The sequence below is a fragment of the Miscanthus floridulus genome, chromosome 12, assembly GCF_019320115.1.
Source record: "Miscanthus floridulus cultivar M001 chromosome 12, ASM1932011v1, whole genome shotgun sequence".
Classification (NCBI taxonomy): Eukaryota; Viridiplantae; Streptophyta; class Magnoliopsida; order Poales; family Poaceae; genus Miscanthus; species Miscanthus floridulus.
In genome coordinates, this window is record NC_089591.1 from 39,959,779 (window position 1) to 39,969,911 (window position 10,133).

The following is a 10,133-nucleotide window of genomic DNA, read 5'->3' on the forward strand; positions in this document are numbered from 1 at the left end:
GAAGCGTAGCGCAGACAAAGGCGAGGAGGCCCGATAAAAGTATTGGTTCCGGCGTAAACGATCGCCATTATTAAAGGCGTGGGAAAAAGAGAGGTCGCAGCAGCATCCAATCCGTTCGCCTGCTGCCTTGCTTGCCTGCCTCCCTCCCTGAGCCCTCTACTCGTCAAGATAAACAAAAAAACCCGGCAGCTTTTGTCTCCTTGCAGGCGCCCCACACACCCAACGTGTCTTCCCCGCACCGCCCGCCGGCCCGCCCCGTCTCCCGTATATATAACTTCCCCTCCCACCCGTTGCCTTTCCACTACCCACATCCATCTTCCCTTCCCTCTTCCCGGCCTCTTCTTGCCAAGACAAGGCGGTGGTGTCGATGGCTGTCCAGGCGCCGCACCTACTCAACCCCGCCTTCCTCCCCCACCACGACATCGGCCACGCGTTCAGGGCGCTGGAGGGCGCCGCGGTCGGCGGCGGCGGCGCCTCCGTGTTCTTGGACGAGCTCGGCTTCGGCGGGTGCGCGCCGGCGCCGGCGCCCACCATCGGGGACGGCGCGTTCGGCGAAGCCCAGCCGCGCAGCGAGCTCACCTGCAACGGCGGCGGCGGGGACATCAACGCGTTCCTCCCGAGGAAGCGGGCACGCGTTGCGCCCGGGTTCCTGGATGATGGCAGCCACCAGCAGCAGGGCTTGGCTCTGCCCCTGCCGGTGCCGCACAGCCAAGTGTTCGCCGGCGACGCGCAGAGCAGCAGGGCCGGCGGGTGCGGCGCGGCGTCCACCAGCGGTCGGGCGGTGGTGTCGGCCAATGGCGTCCTCTCGCAGCTCTACCACCAGGGCGTGGAGATCGACGCGCTGGTGCGGCTCGAGGTGCGTTGTAATTCTTGATTGATTGATCCTCCCCTCTTGATCGATTGATCTGGTGACCTGGAGTCCGTCGAGTTCCTTCCTCCATACATACGTCGTGGACACGGTATCTGATACTTGCTCCGCATGGTTGTGCTGCAGACGGAAAGGATGCGCGCGGGACTCCAGGAGGCTCGCCGGCGGCACGCGCGCGCGGTGGTCGAGGCCGTGGAACGCTCCGCGGCAGGTCGGCTACGCGTGGCGGAGGCCGAGCTGGAGCGCGCCCGGTGCCGCAACGCGGAGCTGGAGGACAGGCTCCGGCAGCTGGCCGCCGAGGGCCAGGCGTGGCTGGGCGTCGCCAGGAGCCACGAGGCCGTCGCCGCGGGGCTCCGCGCCACGCTGGACCAGCTGCTGCTGCAGCCCGCCGGCGACGGCCCCGACTATGGCGGCGGCGAGGCGGAGGACGCTTGGTCCTGCTGCTTCGAGACCTCCCCGTCGGGACTGCTCGTCGTCGCCGACGACGCGGCGTCCAGGGGCTGCTCGTCGTCGCCGTCGTGCAAGTTGTGCGGCGGCGGCGACGCGTGCGTGCTGCTCCTCCCGTGCCGGCACCTGTGCCTGTGCCGCGCGTGCGAGGCCGCCGCCGAGGTGTGCCCCGTCTGCGCCGCCGCCAGGAACGCCTCGCTCCAGGTCCTGCTGTGACGAGGGAGGCCAGGCCCTGCCGGCGTTTGTTCCCGCGGCGGGCGGTAGTCGTCGTCGTCTTTTCGGTTCCCAGGTTCTCATCATCGAGTTCCGCTGCCTCCCGCACGCATGCGCCGGCACGTGAGTCACGTGACACGGGTTAAGCGGCAAGCTTTTTGTTGGGGCACTAGTAGCAGTAGGAGTACATCCTGTAGAAATGCTCGAAGTTGTAGCATAGGCTAATCTTTAGACCCAGTTGCTAGTTGTACTGCTAATTACTTGTCTCTATTAATTCGCCAACTTTGTTCACCGCTCGAATATCTTTCTGCTACCCTATTTTTTGGTAGTATTTTGGGCTATAGGCTTTTGTTATTAATGAAGAAATCGGCCAAAGTTTAGCTGCGAAATCTGCTCGAAGTTGCAGCGTAATCCATCGTGTTACGAGCGGCGATCTTGACTACTGTTCGTGACGCGCCTCGCCCTAAACGATCCTATATTTTTTTTTTCTCACACCAAGTTATAACCAAATATACCACCAGTCAGCCGAACAGCCTGACGGTTCGGCGTCCACGCCCGCGGACCCGGATGGAGACCAGCAGGAGGCAGGAGGGCCCTCTCCGGCGGATCACATCTACCGTATGGTCGTACCCGTATGAGTAGGACGACTCCTATGCAGTGCAGGCTGGTCCCTGAGCTGCGTGCGGCCGCTGGTCTCTCGCCCACACCGCATAAATGGCGTGAGGGTACTCCCGGGACAGATCTTTGTCGGTACAAATTCCCGGGACAAATTTTGTCCGGTGCGTCACTCTCACCCCCATCAAGTCCAACGTTGCGGTCAGTCACCGAGCACAGTAGTAGCAGCAGCAAGTCCGTAAAAGGGGCGTCAGTTTTTACCGCGGTGGGTGCATTGGTATCGAGAGGCAAGCAAGCACCCGGTACACGAATTGGTATCGAGAGCCTCACAAGATCGATCAGACTGCGTGCTTGCTTGCCGTGCTGCTTCGGACTTGCAGTGCAGTGGGACGCGATTCCTGTACGGGTCCATGGTTATCATCACACGCGGCCAGACGTTCTGCTGGTACTGGTAGGGTACGGAGTAGACCGCAAAGCGAAGGCAGGGCAGCTGTAATCACATGAGGCCACGTCTAGTCAAAGTCGCACACTCCGCCTGCCGCCTGCCGCCTGCCGCCTGCCGCCTGCGCTCGAGAAAAGATGCGACGAAGGAAACTCGTATGGGGAAGGAACAAGCGCATCGGTTTCCTTTCGTGCGTGCGTACCGGTGCCTGGCCCGCGTGCAGGCGCGGCGCAGTTGCCTTTGCCTGCCTCTGGCCTGGTGGCGCGTGAAGCGGCAGCCGACAACGACGTTTAGGGTTACAGGTTAATAAGCGTGTGATGGCAGGAGGGGCATAGATCGGCGTCTTTCGACTACTTTTATGCAGGGATTATCTCCACTTTGATGACGACTCCACTCCACCTTGCTACAGGCTGCCTTTTCCATCTCTGATCTCTCCAGTCCTCTCTGTGTTTTTTTACGACTTTCCTGCTGCGTCCTCGCCAAGCTCGGCGCCTCCTTGTGAAGCGTGACATGTCAAAGGCAGGCAACGGGAGCACGACACCGACGACGGAGTGACGGACGGACCGGTCCATCGATGCCAGCCCTGGGGCCTGACAACCTACTGCTACTAGGATTGGGGAATGCCAAAGCAAAGCACGCCCCTTGCCATATCACGTGCCTGGTCTGTGATGCGGGTGGCGCAAACCATGAGCGAGCTTGTCTCCTGCTCTGGGGCTAGCTCGAGCTCGCCGCAGACCAACTAGACGGCGACACGCAGGTGTCGTGTTCATCACTCTCCTTCTAGAGTGTGTCCTTCACCTCACTAAGCTCCTTCTCTAGGCCACGGCTCTTCACCACCTTTGCCCCAAGCTTGTTGTTGAGACCTGCCCAAGTCACATACCAACCATGTCAAAAGGCTTACCATGGATTCTAGGGAGAAAGACAACAAGGGAAACCATAGACTTACCGTTCATGTTCGCCCAAAGCCTGCGCACCTCATCGCGTTGCCGAGTCACCTCGGCCTCCAGGCGTCGGACCTCTTCTTGGTGCTAATCGACCTCCACAGCGAGCCCAGTGACCACACCCTCGGCTGCAACCTTTAGGTACCTCTCCCCCTAAAGCTCATCCTCAATGTGGTCGATCCACTGCTGAACGTTGGCATGCTCCTGGCGAGCCAGATCAATCCTCATGCGGACCTCCTCTATGGCCTGGAGCAAATTGTCCTGGTCCTTCTAGAGCCGCTCGGCCTCCATGGCGTCTGTGCGCACCATCTCGATCAAGGTGCGAGCTTATCCTCAACCTCGCGGTCGTCATTGCGAGCGTCCTTCTCCCTGACTCAGAGGTCGGCCACCTCCAAGGCTATAGGGGCAAGCTCAGCCACCTCCTGATGGGCATCAGCGAGCTGTGCGGCCAGCCCCTCACTCCCCTGCGTCTCCTCAGCAAGGAACTAGGACTTCTCCTGGCTATATAAGGATCTATGAAGAAAACAAAACTTAGAGGTGCAGAAAGAGAACATGAGGGTTGAAAACATGGTCATATCATACCTGGCCAACCAGGGCGACAATATCATGCATCGAGCTCCCCCATTCTCTCTCCTCTACTGCGTCATCGACCGTAGCCACTTGAACCAGAGAACATGACATCCCCGCGCCGACCTCTCTTGCAGCGGTAGCACCTCTAGAGTAGCTCCTCTAGCGATAGAGGGGGTGGGTGACGTGGACACAGAGGCTTGCACTATCACCACATCCATGAAGGATGCCTCAGGTGCACTCTTGTCCATCCACCCCGCCATAGACACGGCCACCTGGACGGACAATGGCTCTAGCTATGCTGTCTCCGCCTGCAACGTCGAGGACATGACCGACCATGCCACGCCCACCATAGGCGCCCCAGACGCACCCTCCTCTACCTGCTCTCCTGTGGACGCAGCTATCGACTATGCCTCCCCGATCAATGTCATGGCCACTCCAACACCACTCACGCTCGCCACTGATGCGGTGACAGATGGCTCCTTGCGCATTTGCCAGAGAAGGATCTTTTTCGGAGCGAGTCGCAGGAGAGCCCCACATCCTTCAATGCTGCAAGGGACATGGCGGCTAGTTCATGGTATAAATTCATTAAGACAAAAGGACGAAAAAACTCTTGACTCACCCTAACGCTATCATGTGAGGACATTTTGGCGCTGGCTTCCTCGACCCTGGCTATTCCTCATTGGCACGTTGCCGCTTCGAGCCCTCCCTCGGCTCGATGGGCTCGGACGAATTAGTACGGCCACCTCCCGCCAACTCTAGAGGCACCACCGAGGGCTCAAATGGAGTGGGGCGACCTGTTTCTGCTGGCTCTAGGGCCACCGTCGAAGGCCCAGACAAGAGGAGGTGGCCTGATTCTACCAGTTCCGAGGCCACCGTCGAAGGTCCAGACGAGGCGGGGCGGGGTGGTTTGATTCCACCGGTTCTGGGGGCGTGTCCTCCCCCTCCTGCTCTATGGCATGCTGTAGGAAGGGCCTCGCCTATAGCGAAGGCGGGTCCTCATCCCTGGTGGCCAGATCATCCCTTGGGATGGGCAACCCAGAGCCGTCATCCTCCTCCTCCTCTTCTTCTTCTTCCTCCCCTTCTTCCGATGAACCTTGACACCGCTTCCCTTGCTGCAGCTTCGCCCACTGCTTCGACCATGGTTTCTTCTCCTCATCATCCTTCTTCTTCTTGCTTTGTTCATACATAGCATGATTCGCCGCCCTCATGGCTGCGTGCTCTGACAGTGGTGTGACAAAATCTCAGAAGACTAACCTCGCCGATAGCTCAATGAAGCCAGTGTCCGGCCGCATCATGGGATGCCCTAGGATTGGGAACATGGCATCAGCCTCCCCTGTGGTCTCCTTGATGCACTGCGTGACCTTGCTGTTGTAGAGCAGCGCCTGGACGAGTGTCGTCCCAATGAGCTATGCACCGGGCATCATCCCGTACAGTGGGAGGACGCGCGCCATCAGCGACGCCACCCTTCTCGTGTGATACCACCTGATGACGTCGGCCCCATGGAGGCTGTGGTTCTTCAAGAATGCGATGGCCTCGGGGAGGTTAGGCTTCCTCTTCTTCTCCTTCATGGGTGGCCCCCATGGCCATGACGGCGGTACCTCTTCGACCAGGCGCTCGAAGAAGACCAACAAGGGAGCGACAGGGTCGTTCTTCAGGTAGAACCAATGCGAGTGCCACCCCTTATTAGATCTAGAGAGCTGGCAGGGCATGTACTCGGCCGCCTGCTGCCCCCAGAGGTGGATGCCCGCGCATCCCATTGGCAACGAGGTATCCCGACCTCTCTCCTTCTTGATCAAGGAGATGGAGAAGAAATATCTCCACAGCTCAAAGTGGGCTCGATCCCCAGGTACCCCTCGCACATCGCAATGAAGGTCATGATGTGCTAGATCTCGTTGGGGTTCAAGTGCTATAGCTCGATCTAATAGTGATGCAGTAGACCCTAGAAGAACAGGTGGGGAGGAACCACGAGTCCGCACTCATGGAAGGGCGCAAAGGAGATTACGTAGCCATCGGGCGGCGCTGGCACATCCTCATGGCCAGGCACAAGCCACTCCACCGCATTAGTCCTCCTGCAGAGAAGACAATGCTTAGCGAGGCCCTCCATGCACACATGGATAACATCGAAGCAGTACCACAAATCCATGGAGGATGGAGGCGGCTGTAGAGAAGCAAAGGCGGCAATAGAGAAGCGGAAGCTACAGATCTAGGGCTTCGGTGGCGCATTAGCAAGCACAACAGATCCGAATGGCAGCGGTGAAGAAACGGAGAAGGTAAGGTTGTGGTTTTGGTGTGCAGAAATGTGAAGGGTGACTGCCGTTATTTATAGGACAGAGCGAGGTGAGAAGGCAAACTATCCACCAAGGTTCACGTGCCCGCTGCACCGCGTCACGTCACCTCCCTCCAAATATCATGCGCATGCTATCTCTCGCCATGCCCTCGAAGGACACGCTAGATGGCGGTTCGCTCGGTCGATGGGTCAAGAACCGTCATAGGTAAGGAGGGATACAGAGTTAAAAATGCTCCTATGGCCCATTTAGGACTAGGAGTTCGAAGGCTGGCCCACTGATGGGTTCATAGCCACTCTAGGGCACCCTTAGAGTGAGGTGTGGAAAGGGATGGGCCATCAGTGGCTAGTACCCAGGTGCACGAGCGCCGTAGGCTTCCCGGCCCACGTTCGAGTCTTGGTCGGTTCCCAGTCTCGAAGGAAGTCAACGAGCCCTTAGGACCGGCCGAACGGACCCAAGAACTATATGGATTGGCCGCCAAGAGTCTGGAGTTGGTCACCAGTTGACCCATGCCGGACCTCCATGAATAGGAAGCTACGACCCCCTTGGACAAGCCCATTAATAGCTCACCAAGCACCATGTTTCATCCATCGAGGAAAAACATGGCACGGCTAAGCCCTCCGTTTTATAAAAAAACGCTTGAGGGGTGACGATCACAAAACGAGCCGACCCTTGACCAGACCCCTGCTACATGTAGGAGCTCGAGGGAAGTTGGACTCGCAAGGAGACCGAAAGTGCGGTCGTTGAACGACGGCAGACCGAATGGATCCTATGGGACCGGAATTAAAAAAAAATCTTTCTCACCTCCCAAATCCTATCGTTACATGCCCCCAAGAAGACCAATCATGACAAAAGGGAATCATTGTCCTACTAGGACACATCGTGGGCTACAAAAACAAGGCCAAGGCCCTTAGAGTCCTCCCATCTAGAAAAACCTCCAAAGGATTATCCTACACCTCCGCAGGCTCGGGGGCTACTGTCGGGTTTCGATATTAGGGATACCCAAAGCAAGGAAGTTAGTGCCCACACTGACTTCTCGGGATGGCTTGCCCGACCTCGAGGCCATGGGCTCCGTCTTGCTCGACCTTGAGGCTACGAGCTCTGTCTCATCCGACCTCGAGGCCACGGGCTCCATCTCGCACAACCCATTAGGTGCGGGCTCCGTCTCGCCTAGCCCCAAGGGCATGGGTTCTGTCTCACCCAAGAACGTGGGTTATGTCTCGCCCAAGGCCGTAGGCTCCATCTCGCCTGACCTCGAGGCTGCGAGCTCCGTCTTGCCCGATCTCAAGGCCACAGGGCTCCGTTTCGCCTGACCCCTTAGGGTGCGGGCTCCGTCTTGCCTGACCTCAGTGACATGGTTTCTATCACACCCAAGGTCATGTTCTCTGCCCCTGCCTGACCTCGAGGACGTGGGTTCTATCTCGTCCGATGGGGACCCGTACCGCCACCAACCACTCTAGGTCTAAGCGTATGGGCCTAGGTCAAAACTCTGATGCTAGGGAAGAGGCTGGCATGCCTCAATGTAACTCATGGCCATGAAGGGCCATACCTAGGGATTCACATCAAGAATAGTGTCAGGTGTGCCGGTGCTATTCTGTCTAATCCTCGTACGGACACTAACAGGCACGTCAGTTCACCACGACATCCGCCGGGACGAAGTGGAACACCATGACCGATAGATGACGCCTGCACATGGTGCTAGTGACAAATAGGGCCATGACATGGAGCCTTCTTTGTTGACATCTACAGGATCAGTGGGACCCGCATGAAGGAGAAGAAGGACCCGGCAACCCTGAAAGCCTTCTTCTCTCTCTCTCGTTCTTCTACTTTTCCTCCTTTGTAACCCGTGCTTTCCCTTCATCTATAAAAGGGGAAGCAGGGCGCCCCATGGATGGGGGGATCTAAACACAAGTGTGGTAGAACCGTCTGAAATAGCACGCTTTCAGAGGCGCTCATCTTCCACCAGACACTAAGTACCCCGAAAGTAAGCTACATCATACGGTTCTATCGAGCACACCCCTAAGGGATAACTCAAATAATCCACATTTTTTCTCTAGGATCCAATAATGAGAACGAGTTTATAATACTTAGTCCATTTCATACAAAAGGAGTTCTTAGAAATACATTATTACAATACCAAGTTCAGAGTGCAGAATTTAAACAGCGGAATTACAATAAACATCTAATGATAAGATACAAGGATTCATCTATGCCCACCTGAAGAATCCTCCACACAATAGCTACTCGTCAAGCTGCACCTGCAATAGGGGTAAACAGACCCTAAGTAGACAATGTACTCGTAAGACTTACCTGACTAGTGAGAATAATTTCCCGACTCCAAAGGATATGATAGGCTTTATGGTTTGCTGGGTTTTCTTTTTGTGAAAAGCAATACTAGTAGTGAATCCTTATGTATGTTTCTTATTAGCAGTCATGATTAGTTCATTATCTAACAATTCTATGTAAGCACATGTTCTACTTTCAAGCAAGAGTTGAGCAATCAGATCCATTTCACTATCTTTCATCTTTCAGTTCTTACTATGGTGCTAGATCGTAGACAAGTCATAGCGTATTACACAATGATTCATGAACTAATGTAGCCCAGCTGGGTACCCCAAAACACACGCCCCGCTTGTACCCCAGGCACAAGTAGGACCAACTCACCACTCTCCAGTTAAGGGGTCCTAGGTCCCTGTCAAACTTGGACTACAAGCCCCCACACCTGAGTTTCGGACTCAGTGTAGTGCTTAGACCTCCACCATCCCCGCCTCCAATCAGTCGGCTCGAAAGAGCCGGAACCCATGACAAGAGAGCAACGAGCCTTCCCGCTCCCATAAGCAAGTATGTGCTCAGGATAATAAGTCTGTGACCTAAGTAGAATCTAATGCAACGGCCGGTCCTAAACCGACATGGACAGGGAAAACAGTGTAACCAAGCTATGCCACATTAGCCGCGGGACATAACCTATTACACCCACCAATACCCGTACCATATCCCTATCTGGTCTCCATTTCTTTTCACTATTTATCATGAGAGTGATAATATTAATCATCTATTATGAGTAACAGCAGGTTACTCACGCTACTGATAGCCTAAGCATAGCAGCTACTCGACCTATGCTAGTAGGACTCATAGGTAGGTTATCTATGCATGTAGTTTCAATATAAATCCTATAACGTAAATGCACATCACATATATATATATATATCCAGTGATTATTCAAAATAAGGGTTATGCACCGGGGCTTGCCTTGGGCATGCGTGGTGTCAGCTCAGTTAGTCAGTGGCAGCTCTGAGACCTCCTCCTACACAAGGATCTCCTCCTCATACTCCTCGATCACCTCCTCGAACTCATGATCTTCGATGGTCATGATCTCCGCCAACTCGTTCTCTACATGCATGCGATGATTATGCAACACTTAGCATTTTGGCAACACAACTCTTAAAATAAGAATATACATGGTAAACTACTAAGCTAGCTCTAATGACTAAGATACTAAGCTAACTATCATCTTCATCAAGTAAAGTGTTGGGTTCAACTAACAAACACCTAGCTTTACAAATGAATGATATATCTTTATTTCTACTAATGATTTAATGTATATTTGAAACAAAGAGCATTTAACTACCCTTATGTTAAGTTTATTCTAAAGCTACAAAAATTACAGTGAGCACATAATAATACCATGTAAGCTACTTTAAAATTTTCAAAGCTAAAGCTATCACCATTTTGCCACAAAAATTCCTACAATA

At 55.0% G+C, this 10,133-nt stretch overlaps 1 protein-coding gene across 1 annotated transcript; it reads left to right on the forward strand.

The window, feature by feature from the left end:
* The first annotated feature begins 258 nt into the window (after positions 1 to 258).
* Positions 259 to 1,666, forward strand: LOC136496693 (probable BOI-related E3 ubiquitin-protein ligase 2). The gene is made up of 2 exons (XM_066492432.1): positions 259 to 856; positions 995 to 1,666. The coding sequence occupies exons 1-2, from the start codon at positions 368 to 370 to the stop codon at positions 1,529 to 1,531; spliced, it is 1,026 nt and encodes a 341-aa protein (XP_066348529.1). The 5' UTR covers positions 259 to 367; the 3' UTR covers positions 1,532 to 1,666.
* Positions 1,667 to 10,133: the final 8,467 nt, after the last annotated feature.